Source organism: Equus przewalskii, unplaced genomic scaffold (assembly GCF_037783145.1).
Source record: "Equus przewalskii isolate Varuska unplaced genomic scaffold, EquPr2 ChrUn-10, whole genome shotgun sequence".
NCBI classification, from domain to species: domain Eukaryota; kingdom Metazoa; phylum Chordata; class Mammalia; order Perissodactyla; family Equidae; genus Equus; species Equus przewalskii.
This window is the reverse complement of record NW_027228747.1, coordinates 877,362-897,705: the sequence shown is the minus strand read 5'-3', so window position 1 is coordinate 897,705 and position 20,344 is coordinate 877,362. Positions and strand designations below refer to the sequence as shown.

Sequence of the window (20,344 nt, the reverse complement as noted above, 5' to 3'; positions counted from 1 at the left end):
AAACAGTGAGTCCGGTGTGGGACAAAGGAGGGGAATTTCTGGCAGAGGGAGTAGCTTGGACAAAGCTGTGGAGGTGAGACACCATAAATAATATTGTTGAAAAATAATTATATTCATGGGCAAGGAGATGCAGAAAATGAGGCTGAGAAAATAAAGATGGACCAGATATTTTAATTTGAACCACAATACCAAAATTTGAGTTTTATTGCTCTCATTTTACAAATCAGGAAATAGAGGTTCAGAAAGATTAAATAACTTGCCCAAGTCACATAGCCAGCAAGTGGCAGAGCTGGGATGGGAACTCCATCTGTCTGACTCCGGGACACAGGCTGAACACTGGTGGGTTCGAGAGGGGGAGGCCCACTTTGGCGCAGAAGCCAGGTGGGGTCTGAGACACCTGTTCTTGGGCTTCCACATCCTTCTTTCACACTGTCCTATCTGAGCAGGGCTTTCTGCAGCCTTCTGGTTTCAGGCTGGCAGCCTGTAGTCCTCTTTTGATTATTTTCAGGGCTGCATCTGCCACAAATAGAGGGGAAGGGGACAACACAGTAGGAGCCACCTTCCAGCCCTGCTGCAACCCCATTTCAAACAGAAGGAGAGAGGGCTAGTGTCCAAAAGAGCTACCCTCCCAACTGCCTTTCTTTCCCTGCTGATGGGTGTGGCTGAAGCGAGCCTGTCCAGGCCAGCCTCCGTCACGGGTGGGTCAGGGCATGTGCCTGGTTCTACCCAGCACTGCTGGTAGGTGGTTCCCACAGAGAGACCCAGATGTACTGGGTCTGAGGGCTGCATTTCAGAAGCTCTGTTCCTTCATGCCAGGTCCTATCCACTTCGGGGCTCCTTGCAGGCCGTGCCCATTCCAGCTACCCCAGGAACCTTGAGCCTCATTAGGATCAGCCTGAAGCCCAAAATGAAAAAGCACATTCTAATGAGCAGTTGCTGGTCCAAAAGCTTCTCAGCCTAGACCTTATTTCAGCATTTTTCGTTTCCTCCAAACCCGGCTCTGAGGCCACCCTGTCAGCTTCGTGCTCCCTGGGTAACCTTGGTGGACCCTTTCAAGAGGTCTTTGTGGTTGCTCCTGAAACCCAAGAACGAGTTTCTATCTGTCAAATCGGGAGGGTGGACAGGCAGGTTTTGACATCGATTGAGCACCTGCGGTCCACACCCTGTGTCAGGTGTGGGGATGAGTCTCCTGGGGTCTTCATAAGCATACTGGCCAGTACAGGCTTTCTTATCTCTATCTGACAGACGAGGAAGCAGAAACTCAGAGTGCGAACAGCAGTCACAGACCCAGGAGGTGGAGGTCTGGCTGGGAACGCGGGTCTACCTGCCTGTTTCCAAAGCCTGACCCGTCTCCTTGCCTTGCTGCGAGGAACAGGCGGCACGGAGAGAGAATGTACCTCCACGGCAATGAGTCTTCCGATGTCTAAGCCTCATCTCAGATCGATTAAATCAGAATCTCTGGGAGGGGGGGCCCAGACATCGGGGGTTTTTAGGGTTCCTCAGGTGATACCAAGCGGCAACCCAGGCTGCCAAGCACTGATTTACCAAAACAGAAAGAGGCACATCGCCTCCTCAAGGGCTCTCCAGGTGTTCTTTTCACAGCGTCGTAATCCTGTTCACCAAACCCAAGATCAAAAAAAGCCAGTGCTGTCTAACTCCCCTCCTCTCACCAACAGAACCGGGGGAGGGGTCCTGGTAGAGCTCGCCCCTGCCGGGCTCGGGGTCTCCGGCCCTCGCGGCTCAGGTGCGGTGCTGCGGCAGAAAGCCACCCACTCTGGTCCGCCGGTACGCGGGGCTGTTGCGCCATCCGCTCGGACTTTTCTAACAGCACCCTGGGACGGCCTAGAGACACTCCAGCGCGAGTTCCTCAAATGTTTTCCTGCGTTGCCGGGACTGCCCGCCGCTCTGAGTCATGTGCAAGTGGGAAGTCGCACTGACACCGAGCTCGGCCAGAGGGAGCAGAGCCGAGCGCGGCGCGGGGCTCCGGGACTCGCCGTGCGTGCGGAGCGCGGCCCCCCCCCGGGGATGGGGGCTGCCCTCGGGGCCTGAGCCCGCCCGCCGCCCCGCCCCGCCCCGGCCGCTCCGTCCGACCCGCCCGCCCGCCCGCCCGCAGCTCCGGGACCATGGGGCATTAGCGGAGGAGGAAGCATGCTGGCCGTCTGCTGCGCGCTGCTGACCGCCCTGCTTGCCGCGCCGGGGGCGGCTCTGGCCCAAGGGGGCTGCCCCGCGCTGGGTAAGGGCTTCGAGCGCACCTGGAGGGCTGGGGCAGCTGGCGGGTGGGGCAAACCGCTGTGGCCGCCGCAGACTGCGGGTGGCGAGAGGGAGGAAAAGAGGGAGGACGGTTCTCCTTTTCAGTGGCTAGCTTAGGTCCCCGCGGGCACAAGATGCGGGCTCCGGGCTGGCCCAGCTGTTCTGACGCGGGCGGTCGCTGGTGCGACCCCTGCTGTGTCCTGCGCCTTTGGCCGGCGCGCTCTGCTTAACTGCCCTGTGGCCGGGCAGCGTCTGCGGTCTGCGTACAGCACTTGGTGTGTATTCAGAAACCTGATTCACGTGTCTCATTCCCGGTGCCCCCAAGAGCCTTTACACAACTGCGCCCCGGGTTACTCTAAGGGGAGATGCCCGCAAGTGCGCGCCCTAGCGGGGTGGAGTTCGCTCCTGGGACGTTCTTTGTACCAGCGCCGCTCTTGCCTCTTAGCTTTGAGGGGGGAGGGGGTGCCACCTCGCCTGGCTCTCCCTTCAGCCCCCTGGGTGTATGTGTGGATGACAGTGCCCTGACTGTGAAGGGACTGACATCATGGGCGCTGAGTCATGGACCCTCCCGCTGCACGCACTTGCTCCAGTAGACACCAGCTCTAGCAAACTGTGTACCCCAGCCCTGAGAATTTAACCTAAGTGGGGAGGTTGGCCGGGGATTGGGACGTCTTGGGGCCAGCGCGCACTGGACTCCCCTTCCTGACGATAGAAGGAGGGGTGAGGCAGAGGGCAGTAGGCACTTGTTGCTCCTGTTGACTGTAATCTGCCCCCAGCAGCCAGGCCTTTCTATGTGCTCTGGCGGCATGCCCAGCTGCCTGTCCAGTCTCTCCTCTAGACAACTGGGCAACTGCTTCTCCAGAGGTTTATTTTAGGGTCTGAGAGCTTCTTTGAGGATACGACGGAAAACTAAGGGGGCAGCAGGCAGGCTTCTGGGAACAGATGGCTGGGGAGACGGGGGACTCTAGCCACTGCTGGGTTGCATTGTGCTCCCACCCTGGGTGAACACCCTCAGCCTGATCTCACCCTGCTGGGAGATAACTTTCTAGAGCTAGGGGCTGGTGTGCCTGCAGCTCTCTTTGCTTTCTGGATAGTTGTGTTCCTTGTGCTTGAAAGAAGAAAATAAATTGATTTCTTTTCTCAGCACACATGTATTACTCCCACCAGTAACAGCCCCTGTCGATTGAGGCGTCCTGTACTTTACATATGTTTTCTAATCCTCCATTGGATCTAAATAGACCTTGTTCCAAAGAGGAGCCTGAGGTTCAGAAAGATTGGGATGGGAGGTCGTCAGGCCTGGTTGGTGGAGGTCCACCCCTCCATGCCCTGTGCTCCAGTGTGTAGATCTCCAAGACTCCTAAAACACAGAACTAACCCAGAAGCCAGAGCTGCGGGGGTGTTGGGGGCAAGCTGGGAGTCACCCCTGCTGCCTAAGAGCTGGGGCAGAAGAGGTCAAGGAAAGGGAAGTGGAGACCTCGGCTTGCCCACCGTGGTGTTAGAGGGATGCAAGGCAGGGTTGAGGCCTGGGGTGGCCCCAGGAGTGAGCAAGGCTTCCCTGCCTGCCTCTGTTGCTCCTCACACAACACCCCAGTTCACCTGCCCCAGGGAGGTTACTACTGTGGCTGCGGCTTCCTTTGGCTCCTAAGTGGTTACAAGGCACTTCGGGGGTAGCCAGTTGCAGTCAGTTCTCTGTTTCCCTGGTCCTCAGGAGGGACAGGCAAGATGGTCTCAAAGCCTGAACGGCCATGAAAGGCAGAACCGAGAGTTTGGGGAGGAAGTGAAAGCCCTCCCATCGCAGAAGGAAAATGCAGAGGGGTAGAAAATACCCAGCTCCCCTCCCACACCCACACAGACTCAGCCCACAAACTTGAGAGTAAAAATAAAGACATCGTACAGGAAGCATGGAGCAAATGACTGTGAGATGTCTCGCTTTGGAGAAGTGAGGGGCTGAGAGGGGAGCGGTAGCTGGAGTTGGTTTAGAGGGGAAATCCGCTGGCTCTCCAGGCTACGGGCTCTTCTAGCCAGGCAGCGTGCTTCCCCTGGGCCCAGTGGCTGCCCATAGGCCCACCAGCTGGCAGGGCTGCTCAGGTGTACTTGCCATCTGGGGCCTGGACTAGCTGGGACTTAGGAGCTGGGCGTGGAAGCCTGGACACGGATGACTCAGGCTCCTTCTGCCTTCTGCATTGCAGGACGGTGCGCAAAACAAGCACGTTCACCTTTAAGTCTCTCAAAGTCCTGTTTCAACTTCTGATCTTCCCTTTAGGGCAATCTCTTCCTGCCCTCAGTGCCTACCTGCATTCCTAGCCTCACCCTAAATCAGTATTTCTCAAAAGTTCTGGGTCTAGCTGTGCCAGAATTGGTGTGTGTGTGTGTGTGTGTGTGTGTGTGTGTGTGTGTGTATGTTGGGGGTTGAGGGATAGGGGCTTGACAAAAATGCTGATTCTTGGTCCCCACCCCAGATTTACCAAAGAGACATATCTGGGAGTGAAGCTTGAGAAATGTCCTTTTCAACAAATGCCCGTCGTGCTTCACAAATCTGAGGATGGCTAGCTAACCAGTGTGACTGAGAACTGAATGAAGGCCCTCCCCCATCGGGCTTCTAGTTGCCAGAAATTTCTCCCTGCTTTGGCTCTGCCCCTTGTTTATTCACTGCAGCAAACATTGATTGAGAGCGTGCACAGCCCTAGGGGGCCTGTGTGGGACCAGCCACACGGACTGCACCCTGAAAGGAGCTTGAAAATGGTCAAGTGTCAATCCCTGAGAGGACCCAGCTCTCTGATCTGCTTGGGACCAACTACCCAAGGACAAACCTTCTAGGGGGCGGGGGAAGATGGATACAGAAAGCTCCTCCAGTTGAGGACCCAGACCCGAGGCGGCAGGCACACTGACCCTGACAGCAGGACCTCATCTCTGACCCTCAGCATCTTCCCCTGCGAACTGGGTAAACACATCCTCCCCTTGCTGGGTGTTCGTGAGGATTACACAAAGCACCCAGGTGCTGGCTTGCTGTTCATATGCACCCCTCCCCTCTCCCCCACTTCCCCTTCCCACCAGGCCTGCCTGCCTGACCCAGTGAGTGAGAGCATCCCCATCACCACATCTGGGCTTTTCCTGGTGAGTCTTAAAGGTCTAGAGCTGTGCTCTCCTATACGATAGCCACTTACTATGTGTGGCTATTTAAATTTAAATTAATTAAAATGAAGTCAAATTAAAAATGTAGTTCCTTAGTTGCACTAGCCACATGCAAGTGCTCAATAGCACATGTGACTCGTGTGACACATGTGACACTGCTACCGGACAGGGCAGATATAGAGCATTTCCATCCTCCCAGAAAGTTCTCCTAGATGGCGCTGGTCTAGAGTACTGAGCAGTTTCTTCCAGAGGTTTTCTGTTGCTTCTTCCTTTAGCCCTATCCAGACCTTCTCTCCTCCCCCTGAAGCCAGCTTGTCTTGTACAAGTAATGGTTAAGGCTTTGGAGCCAGGCAGATCTCTGCCCAGCCCTGCCACGTAGAAATGACGTGAACTTCAGTGATTTTTCCCTCTTGGAGACTCACTGTCCTCCTCCTGAAAGTGTAGATAATTACGCTACCTCCCGGGGCGGTTATGGAGGTGAAATGAGCTCAGTGAGGTGTTGTACACAGATGGAGAACAGTCCCTAGCAGACGGCGAGCACTCAAATAAGTGGAGCTAATCATTCATTCATTTGAAGAAAATATTTTGAGCTCCTACTGTGTTCCAGGCACTGTTCTAAGAGCTATAGATACAGAGTGGACAAAACAAACAAAAATTCATGGTTCATTGGAGCTTCATTCTGGTGGGGATGTAAATTAAATATACAGTCTGATATGACCAGTGCTAAGGAGGAAAAATAAAGCAGGGGAGGGAGGTAGGAACTGGGTATATATGGAGGGGGCATGCAGAATTGATCCCTTCGAGGGGAGGCCAAAGAAGTTCTCACCCAGAAGATGCTATTTGAATGAAGGCCTAAAGGAAATATAAAAACAGTTAGGATTCCTTATACTCTCATCTTGGGTGGGAAAATTCCTGCCTCCTCTTTAGCAATCTGGGACTACCTGAGGAGCAGAGGGCTCCTTGGGGACGTACGGGTGCCTCCTGCCCTGGCGAAGCTTGGGGGTGTCTCTGGGGAGACCAGATCTCAGCCATTGGGTCCCTTAGACTCCAACTGGACAGGGAAGTGCTAAACAGCATGCCATTAACTGCCATTGAGGTCTGAGTCTTTGGAAGAGAATCTTTGAGGGCTGGAATGGCAAGGGGATAACTCTCAGACCCTCTCTGGTGAAGCCTCTGGGGAGTTTTTTTTGGGTATTTAATCTGTGTGCTTTACTGTCTCCTCTGGGCTTGAGATCCAGACAGATCCGAAGTCTCTGGCACAGTTGGGCTTTTCTGGGCTGGTCCTGGGTTCAGGCTTGACTTCTAGCTGCACCTCTTCAGGCTCCCCCACTCCCACCTGCCCCCACCTGCTCTGCCCTGTGGCTCTACCCTCAGGAGTGTGCTCCTGGAGCCCCACATCCAGGCTGTCTCCCCAGCACCTGTTCTCGATTCTCCTCCATCTCCCAACTTCCTTTCCCAAAGAGTATCCTTTGGTCTTCCCTCTCTTCATGATGGTTATAGGAACTGTTACTGTCCTGAGTGACAGCTGTGTGCATGGAGCTGGGCTGGGTTCTTTGCATCTGTGTCTTGTTTGCACAGCAGCCTTATGTGGGAGGAGTGTTAGACCCGTGGCATGGATGGCATAGGCTGTGGGACAGGCAGGTTTTGTTGGAGGGGAAGATCAGGAGGTCAATTACCAGAGAGTGGGAGAAGGGAAACTGGAGACAGCAAGTATAGGCTACTCTTTTGAGGATTTTAGCTGTAAGGGAGAGTAAAAACATGGAGTGCTCATTGGCTGGAGAAGTCGGGTCAAGAAAAGGGATTTTTATAAAGATGACTGAAATATCAGCGTGTTTACATGCTGATGGAAATGATTTAGTAGAATTGAAACACTGACAGACAGAGAGGTGAGAAGTGCTGAAGCAATGTCCTTGAGTAGGCGAGAGGAAACTGAGGCTCAGAGAGGTTCAATAACTCACTCAAGATCACACAGCAAGGAAGTGATAGACAGGGTTCTGAACCTTGCTCTTTCCACTATATCACGTGTGTTGCCAACAACTCCCACCCTTCCTAAAGCACAGGGACGTCAAGGTCAAGGTCACTGTCTCTCTTCTTCACAGTATCCTCATTAAAGACTCACCAACACCACACCCATTGGTGTGGCAAAGATAGCCTTGCTTTTGTCCCAGGAAGTGTCCGCTGCCTTCTCTTCAATATTGAAGAATACTGAAGGCCATGGTGTATGGTTAAGCCATTGCACTGTAACCCCCATCTTCTCCCCTATATCCATTCATATCACTCAGTCAGGGGACGTTTTGCAACCACGCGTCACTATAAATGAGCTTTCTCTGTCTCTAAGAGAGGCAGCTGGTGTAGCAGAGAGAAACCAGCTTAGTGGTCAGACCATCCATGTCTGCCTCGTGGCTGCCCATTTAACCAGCCAGCCGACCTTGTGGCAAGTCACTTCAAGCCTAGGCAGAACAATACTTCTTGAGGGTGTAACAAACAAAAGTGGGTGCTTGATGGATGTTATTGATCCTAAGAGCCCATTTTGATGGGAGGAAAGTGGGAGGCAATAGTATGAGAACTCACAGAAAGGGGGAAAGACGCACTAACACAGTGGGAATGGTAATCACACTTGCTCACATTTTTTTGAGAGATTAAGTATGTCCTGAAAATACTGCTAAGGTTTTAACATTAATTATCTAATGTAATCCTCACAACAACATTTTGAAGTAGGTATTCTTATTATTTCCATTTTATGGATGGGGAAAATGAGGCCTAGAGAGCTTGAGAAACTAGCCCAAGGTCACATAGTTAGTGAGTGACTGACCTAGGGTTGGAACTTGGGTGTGTCTGAATCCTGGGCTTGAACTCTTGACCATTGCACCCAGTGGACTAAGAAAGAGTTCAGTTATTTTGATTAGATAAAGAACTGCTTTAATTTTTTTGGTATTTCATTGTATCGATACACCTAGGTTAGTTATCCAGTCTCCTTTTGATGGACATCTGCTTGCTTCCTGTCTTGCCATCACAGATGGCACTGCGGGGAATACCTTTGCATGTCCCTCAGGTTGCATGAGTGCAAGAACATCTGCAGGATAAATTCCTCAAAGGGGAATCTATGGGTCGAAGGCCATGTGCATTTGTAATTTTGAGAGAGAAGAGAAGTTGCACCAAATCTACTCCCAGCAGCAGCAAGGGAGCGCCTGTGTCCCCAGACCTTTGCCAAAAGTGTATTATGAAACTGGTATTTACACAGAAGATGGTGTCTGTGTGGAATTAATTTGCATTTATCTTATCTGAGTGAGACTGTGTAAGTTTTTCCATGTTTAAGAGACGTTTGCATAATCTATGTCTATGAACTGCCTGTTCATGTTCTTTGCTCATTTTTTATGGGCCTTTTTTTATTGTTTACAGGAGCTCTTAATATCTTAAGGAATTTAATCCTTTATCTTTGACAGGAGTTGTGAATATTTTCCTCCAGTTTGTCTTCTAAGACTTCTAGGTTTTTTATCATATTTAATTGGATTTTTTTTTTCTGGTAACTTGAAGAGTTTTTTACTCTTAGATTTTGATCCATTTTGAATTTATCATGGAGTAAGGTATGAGGTGTGGTTTTAACTTTTTTCCCCTGGTCATAACCTGATGTCCCTTTACAGTTTATTGAATAATTCATCTTTCCCCCACAGATTTTAAAAGTCACCTTTAGAATATACCAAATTCGTGTAAATACTTGGGTTTATTGTGCTTCTCAGCATAGTGTGTAGTTAAAAGCACAAATTCCAAGGCCTAATTGCCTTGGGTGTGAATCTGGGCTCACCTGTAATTAGCCATGTAACCAGCCTCCTCTTCTGTAAGGCAGACTGTTAGGAGGGTCAAGTTGGGTGATCCAGGTGCGTGCTGGAACGGTGCTTGTGCACAGCCAACACCCAGACTAAGCTAGCTTTTTGAAATTGTGGTAAAATACACATAGCATAAAATTTATCTTCTTAACCATTTTAAAGTGTAAGTTAATAGTGCAGACTAAGCTATTATTGGTTATTATTATTTCTGAACTTTCTAGTCTCTTGTGGTTTTGTCTGTCTCCTCCTGTGCCGGTACCACACTGTTTTAATTCCTATACCTTTCTAATAGGCTTTAAAGTTCGGTTGGGCTAATCCCCCTCTCATTTCTCTGCTTTTTCAGAATTCTCCTGGCGATCTTTGCTTGTTTACTTTTCTGTTTGAACTTTAGAATCAGCTTGCCTAGTTTCAAAAAAGTCCTCTTGGTGTTTTTGTTAGGATCAAGTAGAATTTAGAGATTAGCTTCGGGAGCACTGACACATGTACAATACTGAGTCTTCCTCTCTCAGAACATGCTGGGCCTGATGTGGCTTATTGACGAGGGGTACAGGCTGGGCAGAAAGCGGGAATGCGGGTTTCACAGTCACCCTGAGCATAGATGTGCCTGCTCTCCATTCTGAACTGCTTTCTTCCTGGGGATGTGGAGTGGGGGGGACCAGTGTGTGTGTGTGTGTGTGACTGTGTGTGCATGTGTGTACACAAGCTCATGGCACGTGGGGGTGGGCAGGGAGACAGGCTTGAGCTCAGGCAGTTGTGGGACTGCAGGAGTGGGGATGTTAGGGCCTTTGTAAAACTGTCTGGCAGTGTAACATACACACAGAAGAGAGCACTCAGCATAAATCTAACAGCCTGATGAATTTTCACAAGCTGAGCACACCCATGTCACCACCACTCAGATGAAGAACAGAACCTGCCAGCCCCAGGGGCCTCCCCTTCCAGTCACTCCCTACCACACCTCCACTTTGTGACTTCTTAAATCTTTAGCTTTGCTTCCTCATAGCTAAAAGGGTAGGGGAGGGGAGGCTGGGGGTGGGGGGTGAGTGGTGGATATGGTTTAGGATGGGGGGGCATACATCAGGTCCCTTCGTCCCACTGCCCTCCCCCCCCCTTCCACAAACACGTGAAAGACCCTGATGTGAGCCAGGCTCCTGGTTAGACTCCAAGATCAGAGATGGGAAGACAGGACCCTTCGTGCTGTACTCCTGGAAAGGCCATGGGATAAACCCGACAGGGAATCCCAGGGCCCCGGGTTCTGTCCTGGCTACGCTACACACTGGCTGCGTGACTTCTGGGTGCTAGATCTCCTTATCTATAAACATGGGCAGGTTGGCCTAAATCATCCTTAAGTGCCCTTCCTTAAGGCCCTAGAAGAGCAACTTTTAGCTCAGCACTCACTCTGTGGACCCAACTCAGCCCCTCTCTGGACCTAAGTCCTGTGTTTGTCCCTCTGTGGGCACTGGTCCTTCTTCACACCCTTTAATCTATTTATTTCTCAGTCTGCTTCTTGAGGTTCGGTGGGGTGGGGAGTCGGATTGTTTGTCGTCCTTAGATATCTTTTCCGCTAATTAGTTTATAATCTCCGAGAGGTGACCCAGGCCAGACCTGGGCTGGAGGCCAGCTGATTATCTCTGATGCTGCCAGGGGAGGATTAAATGTTTTTCTCTTGAGGAGCTGGTCACACGTGCTGGTGTCTGAGTCAGCATCCAGCGTTACCTTTTTATGGGTCCAAAGGGTCCTCCCAGGCCCTCTCTCCAAGAGGTGTATAGTCCATGGTGCGGAAGGATGGAGAGGAGGCCGCGCCAAGGCAAATACTGACTCCGCCAAATGTAAGACAAATACAAGCAGGTACAGGAATACAAACACATTAGAGGGACAAGAGGGGAGGGGGCTGTCCCCGGGGGGTGGCGATCTGGGAAGAGGGCTGTGCAAGAGGTGGTGGGGAGCAGAGTTAGAGAAGGTGGCAGGGGTGGTGGCTTAGAGCCTGAGGCTGACCTCTTGATAAATGACGGGGGAGGGAGGACATTCTGGGGATTTTAGGGACAAGCCAGTGGGTGACCTGGTGAGAGTGAGAGGTTGGGAGTCAGAGGTGGGGGCGCTTTCAAAGTAGAACTTGTCAAGTGCTGCTGCTGTAGGGTGGAAGGAGAGAGGCCAGGAGTGCTTGGCTCCCGTGTCCCTGTAGGTGACCCCGAGTAGTACTAGGTGCGGCAGGGCCGTGGGTGAGGAAGCTCGCCCCCCTTACACATACCCCTCGACCCCCAGTGCTCCCTTCCCCGAGCCTCTGCGATGGGTGGAAAGGCGTGCGAAGAGCGGGGAAGAGGAGAGGAAACTGGGAGAGAGGAAGAGATGGGGGGGGCTGGGAGGTGGGACATAGCCGGGCAGCTGGCCCCCTGGAGAGAGCCTTTGGCCAGACTCACCTGTACCCCGTGCAGATGCCCTCCCTCACTAGCTGGGTGAATTTGGGCAAGTTCCTTAACTTCTCTGAACTTCAGTGGCCTCAAGAGTGAAAAGGGGACAAGCCTCCCTCCCCTGCAGGGTTGCTGTGAGGAGCGGAGAGCTCTTAGGTAAAGCCCCGGCGTGGGGTAAGTACTCATAAGGGGTCATGATTATTGATTATTGTTGTGATTATTGTTGTGATTATTGTTGTGATTATTGTTCCATCGCGGGTCAGGAAATTGTTTTCAGTCCTTAGATGGAGAATGTAGGGAAAGGGGACAGAGAACACTGGGGCTTGTTCTAGGCCCCGTGGGACCAAATTCTGCACTGGTTCCTGTGTGGACATGAGGTGCCCACATTCTTTTCCTGGAGACTTCTCAACAGCCACCTTTTTTCACATCAAGGCCTTTATCGCTGAGAAGGGACCCTTGACCCCTTCTGAAATCCTGTGCCACTGCAAATCGGGGGGCGGGAAGCCGTGCTGCGCTGCCAGCTGGCCCAGCCGGCCTGGCCCCGCGCCGCTGCTCGCGCCCTGGGGCGCGGGGATTAGCGGGCGCGCGCGCTGGGCCGTGTCCGCGGGGACGCGCTGGGCGGCCGGGCTGCTCACGCTTACATAAGCCGGGCCAGGAAGCTGAACTTGTTTTTGCTGGCAAGAGCGACAGCAAGCTGCTGGAGAGTTGAGAAATATGTCTTCGTGTGCGTGTTTGTGTCTGGTTATTGACATTTGCAAGTTTACTTGAAGAGGGAAAAAAGTAGAAAAACAACAAAGCTGCTCGGTTTCTGGCTCCCAACCGTAGGTCCGGAGTGGGGAGGAACCCCGGTTCCCAGAGCCGGGCTGCAGAGTCCCCGGCCGTGGTGGGGGGCCCAGTGCCCCGGGGATGGGATTAGTTGGGCCCCAGGGGCCTGGAGGTGTGGGATTGGTTGCCAGGACTTCAGCTCTGTTCCCCTTGAGGAATGGGAGGCGAGGAGGCTGTGGGAATTTCCCTCCCCTCGAGTTATGCAGGCATAGAAGGGCCTGTTTAAGGGACCGAGATGGGCTGGCCATCGTCCCTCTCCAAAAGTCATCAACTATTAGAATAATAAGTCCATGGATTAATTGTGTTTTCAAGCTGGGGATGTTGTCTGAGATAAACAGACAGAAGTGCTTCCTGCCCTCTGAGAGCTAATGATTTGGTGTGACAGATGCCAGGTTGTGGGAATGGGGGCAGCAGGACCTTCAGCTCCTGGTCTGAACCCTCATCTCACAGAGAAGCCAAGTGCGGCTCGGCAGCGGCCGTGACGTGCCCAAGGCTGCCTGCAAGTCACTGGCAAGACCAGGAAGAGAACTCGGGTCTTCTGACAACAGAGGGCTGCTTCCTCTATGGCAAGCTGTGTCCCACGCTTAGAAATGTACTTTATATTAAACGACACATCAAGATGGTACATTGGTGTCAGCCCAACCCCACCCAGTCAGTGACTAAAGTCAGACCCGACCTGACACCAGGTGCTTTGACAGCAGAGGAGGAGATTTGGGGACGTTTGTTTTCTGATCACAGTCCCAGGTGAGGTGCTTTCGTCTCTGCAGAATCCCTTGTCTTCACTGGAACCTGGGATGCAGTGTGCTGCCACCCTGCCTCCGACGGTGGCGTTGCTAAGAACAGAGAAGGCTCACGGTCCTGGGCTGCTCCCTCCTCTCTCCTGCCTCTGTGGTGCTTTATGATGCACTAGGGACCCGGGGAGACAATTGGTACGTCCTCAAAGTGATTGGAACAACAGAAGGAGGAAGCAGTGTCGGCTCCTGTCCTGGAGGCTGGGGTTGGCGGTGGGGCAGCCCTGAGCCTGCACATACCTCTGCCTGCAGAGTCAGGTCGGATACCCTTGGAGGACACCAGGGACCTGCCCTCTCTGCGGCTCCCCCTGCCCCGTGCCTTTGCCTCCTGTTCTCCCGTTACAGAATGCCATTCCCTGTGGCTCCACTCATCAAACTCCCACTCATTTCTTCTTCTTCTTTTTTTTTTTTTTGAGGAAGGTTAGCCCTGAGCTAACTACTGCCAATCCTCCTCTTTTTGCTGAGGAAGACTGGCTCTGAGCTAACATCCATACCCATCTTCCTCTACTTTTTATACGTGGGACGCCTACCACAGCATGGCTTTTGCCAAGCGGTGCCGTGTCTGCACCCGGGATCTGAACTGGCGAACCCCTGGCCGCCAAGAATCAGAACGTGCACACTTAACAGCTGCACCACCGGGCTGGCCCCATACTCCCACTCATTTCTCAGTGACCCAACTCAAATCTCTCTTCCCTTGGATTCCTCCCTTTTAGAATGATTTACTTCTTCTCTTGGCTCCTTCAGTATGTCAAGGACATTTATCTCAGGATGGCCTGTATTATGGGTGGTTTTAAGTTCTCCACGGAGTTTTGTGGGGGTTAAACAAGATTACAGTATGGAAAAGGTGGAGAGGCCTGTTGGTGCATAGTAGGTGTTCACTTACTATCTGTTCTCTCTCCCGGGTTAGGATTTCTGGTCTTGCACATGACAGATGCACCAACATTTCTTAAGGAGGGGCCAGGCACGGGCTTGCAAGCCTGGCCCCAAATGGCTGGCTGAGCAATTGTCAAGGGCAGATGCTAAATTGCGTGCTCTTTGTTAAATGTCAGAGAGTGCGCAGCCAGCTCCTCCCTGCCCGCGCCCCTCCCTGAGGGCGTGTGAGAGTCTCTGGGACACATCTCTGAGGAGCAAGAAGGAGTGCTCTCAGGAGCCCCCTTGTCACCTGTGCCCTGCTGTGTCCCTTCCCTCTGGCCCTTCCCTATCAGGGAGGCCTATTTGGGGAGGGCCCTGGCAGACTCCTGGGAGTAGACAAATGGGCAGGTGGGGAGGGATGGTGCCCTTGTGTCCACCAGGGGATCAGGTCAGCAGGGCTGGGGGCTAAGGGTGTAGAATCCTGTGAAGGTGACAGAACTCAGAGCTGCGAGGGTTCGCTGTGGACACTCTCTGGCCTGGAAGGTGCTCCCGGAAGCTGCTGCTTCTAAGCGATCTGCTGTCACCCCACCCCTATTCCATGGTGCCCATTGTGGTCTGCCCCGCCTCCTCCTTCCTCCCTAGACATCATAACTTGGACAGCCCCAGGCTATGTAACTTCTTTGTTTTAAGTACATATATTCATTATGTGAGGAATACAAGCAACTTATAGAAAATGTAAAAAATACAGAAGGATGAAAGGAAGAGGAGGAAATCACCTCTAGTCCCGTTGTTTGGAGAGGTGGGCAGAGGTACCAGGAGCGCATTCTGTGAACGTCACTTCTTCCTCTTCAAAGAGAGCCCAGGAGGCTCCCACACGGCCAGCCACCTGGGTGTCATGGGCACTACCTCAGAGATTCGGGTGAGGAGGCAGACGGCTGAGGTGCAGCACTGCCCTCTCTGACTTTATCGAGTTTATTTTCTTGTGACCCCTCCTCCCTGAGTACGTGTGATCATCCGCCTGTGGTGCTTTGAAAAGCATAGTTAACACAGCGTTATTCACAGGTTCTAGAAGAAATACATTTTGAAGAAGGGCTGGAACAGGCAACACTTGCCAATGAGTGGTTTCTAATTAATCATTCCCCATTAAAAAAAAAATAGTGACTCAGTTTTAAGGATTCAGAAAACCATTACTCAAGTTTCTTGGCAAAGGAAGTAACCATTATGTTGCTCCTGCAGCTCTGCTTTTGTGGAAGAGAAAATAAGTCTTTTTATTTGCTCTTTCTCTGAGCTGCCCAGATCCTTTGGCTATTGTTAGCGAGTGCAGGAACAGAACAGCCCCTGCCATTGTTCAGGATGGTCACTAAACATGGCAAGAGCTTCCATCTGAACTGGGGGTAAAGGAAGTGACCAGAGAAACATATTTCCTGGAACTGGCAAAGACAGAAGCAGAAAAGAGAGCTCCCTCTGGCTCCAGGCTTGTATTTTCTTTCCTCAGCATCTCCTGGTTGTGACAAGCTGGCTCCTCTTGGTCTCTCCTGTAGGGCCTGCCCACTGCACAACATGAGGGGCACCACTTAGACCACTGTGTCATCTGTGACTGGTGCTTCTGGGAGTTTTCACTGTGGAGGCCCTGTCCCTCTGGGCACCTCTTAGTTGCCCTATGAACAAACATTAAGTACCCACTGAGTTCTCTGATGAGTGCTCCAAATAGTCATGGTTGGGGATGGGGACCTGCATATAGTTGAGGACAGTGCCATGTGAAAAGTGCCAATGAAAGGATAAGCCAGCCAGCCATGGTCCTTGACCCCTACTTGGACTTTCATGCAACCTGCCTTGTGCCTGTTGTGTATTGATGCCTTGTGAATTCTCATTTGCTCTCATGAGCTGATGGAGGGATGTTGTAAGCACTGCACAGGGGGGCCACCCTCCAGTAGACAGTCCTGTTTTGGCAGTGTCTCCATCTTTATTCCTACAGCAGTGGTAATTTGTGCATGAACTTGATATCTATGTTAAGTTTTATCCTTATAGCTACTTTATCAAAATAGAAAATAGAAAGGTGAAAATAGCAATATAGTGATTAGAAGTGTCAGTGGGTCTTCTAAACTTAACCTCGTTCAGGCACAGATGGAGATCAGTATGTGGACTGGACATGGCAAGCCATAGCCTCCATCAGGTGCTCATCGGACTTAAACACATCGGACTGTGCATTCGGTTATGAAGGGAGAGGACATGGGAGACATCCACACACACTAGGAATTCTTGGGTGAATGTGTGAAGAGCCACATGCGAGAAAGTTGATAGCCACACTCTGATACAGCTAAACACTGGAAATGACCCACACTTCCCTCAGCAGAAGAATGATATATTTGCACAATGGAATATTACATAGCAGTGAAAATGAATGAACTATAGCTACGTGTAAATGAATTATAGAAACATAGGAATGACAAAAACACACCAGAAAAGACTATATACAAACCGTTTGTAGAAAGCTCAAAAATGAAGCAAAGTTAAGAAAAATTTAGGGATCCATGAGTAGTGAACTTATTTTTAAAAGTAAGAGAATGATAGGGGCCGGCTCAGTGGCGTAGCAGTTAAATTCACGTGCTTTGCTTTAGCGGATCCCAGGCTCAGACCTACACACTGCTGATCAGGCCAGGCTGTGGCAGGTGTCCCACATATAAAATAGAGGAAGATGGGCACAGATGTTAGCTCAGGGCCAGTCATCCTTAGCAAAAAGAGGAGCATTGGTGGCGGATGTTAGCTCAGGGCTAATCTTCCTCAAAAAAAAAAAAGAAAAAAAGTAAGAGAGTGATCCCAAAAGGTAATGTATGGGCGAGGAGGCTGGCAGGTACAGAAGTGCAGAGGGAGCTTCAGAGACAATGATTGTGCTAGTGGTTAGGTCAGTAGGATCTTGGGGGTGTTTCATCCTTCATAACTTTCCTGTACATTGCAGATATTAATTTGCATGTGTTCAATATTATATAATTTAAAAACGTATTTGAATTGCTGGAAATATATTATCGAAGATTACATATGAAAGGTGTGCTGTAACTCAGGCTTTTTATAACTCTTTTAAGCCTTCTGGGCACAGAAGTTCCCTGGGTGGATTTCGTCTTCCAAGGACCGGCATTCTGCTGATATTCGGGAGAGCAGTGTGTCCTCTGTCCCAGTTCCACAGCAGTGAATGCGTCTAACATCTCCTGTCCTTGAGGGCAGGGTCTCTCGGCTGTCTAATTGTCTCCTCACTGGTGCCTGGCTCTGGGGCCTCCTCAAATGTTTGTTGAGCATAGGACAGAGGGAAGGGCTTCCTGGCCCACGGAGGGGAAAGTGAGGCAGAGGGCCCAAGGAGCCTGCCCGTGCTCACCTGACTGCACGGTCAGACTCAACTATCTTTCTCACCCAAAGTCCAGGGCTCTGGTAGTGAAGAGAGAAGAACCTTAGAGGACTGGCTGCTACCCTGCCCTTGTATCTGCCCCTTGTCTGCCAGCCTCAGGGCAGAGGTGCCAGGGTGGAGGACTCTGGTTCCAACTGGTAAAGTGAGAAGGAAGCTTGAAGGCGGTCTGCATAGCCAAGTAGGGCCCAAGGCCAGGCAGAAGGTGTCTCTGTCCCTTTGATGCCCAGGTCCCAGGTCCCTGGACTATGGCCGGTCTGGCCAACCAGCTCCCCCTGCCCCGGTTTTGGGAGTGTTATCTTCCTGGGAGTCACTGATCCTCAGTCCCTCCTCTCTGACAGCCACCTTGGATGGGGTGGGAGGAAGCACAGTCTGTCAGGTGTGAGATAAAAACTCCTCTTCCCCGGGAGCTGACCCGGTGGCGCAGCACTTAAGTGCGCACGTTCTGCTTTGGCAGCCCGGGATTCGTGGGATCGGATCCTGGGTGTGGACATGGCACAGCTGGGTGGGCCGTGCTGTGGTGGGCGTCCCACATGTGAAGTGGAGGAGGATGGGCACGGATGTTGGCTCAGGGCTGGGCTTCCTCAGCAAAAAAAAATAAAGAGGAGGATTGGCAGCAGATGTTAGCTCAGGGCTAATCTTCCTCAAATAAAAGAAAAAAAAAAATACAACTCCTCTTCCCCAAATGAGAAGGCTTGGCAGGTCAGAGACACTGGTCCTCCAGGCCTGGGGGCATGGGCGGGACATGAGGTCAGGTGCCCAGGCTGCTGCTGCTTCTTCTGGAGATCTTTGGCCAGATTTATTGCTGCTGCTTGCTGAGAAATGGTTTGAAAGACCAAGTGTGCTTCCATGATGACTGGCTGTGTTCCCTGGCTTCAGTTCCCTCAGCTGGTGGGACTAATTTAATTAATTTGTTAGACTACTTAGATTCTATAAATCTATTTAACCTATACTAAAAAAAAGTTTACTTGTTTCTTTGATCTTTAATATCCTTTTCCTTGAGTAGCACACACACGATCTTTTTCAGGGGGTGGGGAGCACGTTTGTTCTTTTTTACCTTCCAGTTTGGTCCCTAGAATAAAGTTAGCATCGCCCCCGGTGGTTTAGTAGATAAGTGTAGGGTACTGGAGCGGGGCACTGAGCAGAGCAGGAAGGCCTGGTGTGCACCTCAGTTGTGTAGCTCACTTATTGGTGATCTTGAGCAAGTCTCCTGGTTCCTCTGTGCCTCAGTTACTATCTGTAAAATGGGCCATCTACCATGAAGACCCTGGGATTCTGAGACTTCCGTGTCCTCATGCATCTTGTGAGTCCCATTGGGTCTCTGGCTTTCATTCCTACACGTGTTCCTTCATTCATGCATTCGTCAAATGCTCAGGGGGCCCCAGGCAGCATTCTCAGCACTGAAATATAACAGAGAACAAAACAAGGGGCCTATTCCTGTGGCGCTTGGAGTCTTGAAGAGAAGACAGATGCAGAGTTCATAGTTATACGGCAGTGCAGCGTGTGAAGGTGACATGGTGGGGAAGGTAGCACCGAATGGGGGCCTAATCCAACTGGCGGGGTAGGGAAGGCCTCTGGGGAAGGGATATTAGGCTGAAACAGGAGGAGGTAGTGTGGGCGTGGGGTGGGAGGAATGAGTGTGAGCAGAGCACAGGGAGCCTGAGCAGGAGGGGCTCTGTACCTTCTAAGCCAGGCCTGGGGGAGATGAGGCCTCAAAGGTCAGCAGGGGGCAGGTGGCGGAAGGTCCTGTGGGCCAGGGCAAAGCCGGGACTTCGTGCTTTGGGCAGACGCAGGCCCTTGAAGGGTTTCCTAATCAAAGGAGTCGGGTGGCCAGATGGCAGCTTCAGAAGGCTCACTCGGCAGCTGGTTGGAGTGGGCCAAGGCTGAGGTGAGGAGGCCACTGGGAGGCCATTGCCAGAATCCAGGGAGAGGTGACAGGGGCCTGGACCAGTGGATGGACTTGAGACAAGTTTAGTACTGAAGCCTCTTGTGGCTTCCCAAATCAGAGACAAAGTCCCGTCCCAAAGTTGCTGGGGGCTAACCAAGTGTCTTCTCCCTCCTCAGAGGTGGCGAGCGATGTGCTGACCCGCCTGCCTGGGGCCAGCGTTGTCCTGACCTGCCCGGGCGGGGAACCAGGAGACAATGTCACCTTTCACTGGATGCTCAGGAGTCGGGTCATCGGGGGCCCAGGCTCACACCGCGACAGATGGACTGTCGTGGGAAGGCGGCTGGTTCTGAGTTCCGTGCAGCTCAGCGACTCTGGAAACTATTCGTGCTACCAGGACGGCCGCCTAGTTGGAACTGTGTGTTTGCTGGTGGATGGTGAGTTACGTCCTCAGAGCTCTGGAGACAGCTCCCAGGGCGGCTCTGGCATTCCAGAGAGTTCCCTGCTTGACCCTTCAAACTCCTGTTATTTCCTTGGCCCAAGAATTTTGGGAAAAGGCCCACTGACGTTTGCCAGTGAGACTGGCAGAGGTTCCTGCTGGGTGGGGGCATCTGGCTGATGGTGACACCGTCCAGCTGGCCTCATTGGGCAGTTAAGTCTTGAGGTGCACTGGTTAACAGCCTGGGGCCTGAAGCAGGGTGGCCTGGGTTGGAATCCTCTTCCTTTACAGCTTAATTTCTCTGCCCCTCAGTTTCCTCGTTGGTAAAATAAATTATATTACCTTGCCTCAGAGTTGTTGCGAAGATTAATTGAGCGTGTGTGTGTGTGTGTGTGTGTACTCACATACACATGTACATGGTGCTGAAAACCCCGCATGGCACAGGCTAAGCTCCCCAGTTAACTGTTCTTATTTTCGGAATTAGCAGGTTCTTAGCTCTCTCGCATCTGAGAGTTGGATGCCCCATGTGCCAGGCCCTCTGCTAAGG

At 51.8% G+C, this 20,344-nt stretch overlaps 1 protein-coding gene across 9 annotated transcripts in view; it reads left to right on the top strand.

The window, feature by feature from the left end:
* The first annotated feature begins 1,930 nt into the window (after nucleotides 1-1,930).
* IL6R (interleukin 6 receptor) overlaps nucleotides 1,931-20,344 on the top strand; it is a 61,282-nt gene continuing 42,868 nt past the window's right edge. For 2 of the 9 annotated variants that reach the window (XM_070607395.1, XM_070607390.1), the window contains exons 1-2: nucleotides 2,038-2,233; nucleotides 19,538-19,795. In XM_070607395.1, coding sequence (XP_070463496.1) covers nucleotides 2,149-2,233; nucleotides 19,538-19,795 — 343 coding nt within the window. In that variant the 5' untranslated portion in view covers nucleotides 2,038-2,148. Of the gene's footprint in view, nucleotides 2,234-13,202; nucleotides 13,366-19,537; nucleotides 19,796-20,344 lie in introns of those variants that run through there. The other 7 variants (XM_070607391.1, XM_070607393.1, XM_070607396.1 and 4 more) reach the window with 7 other exon arrangements.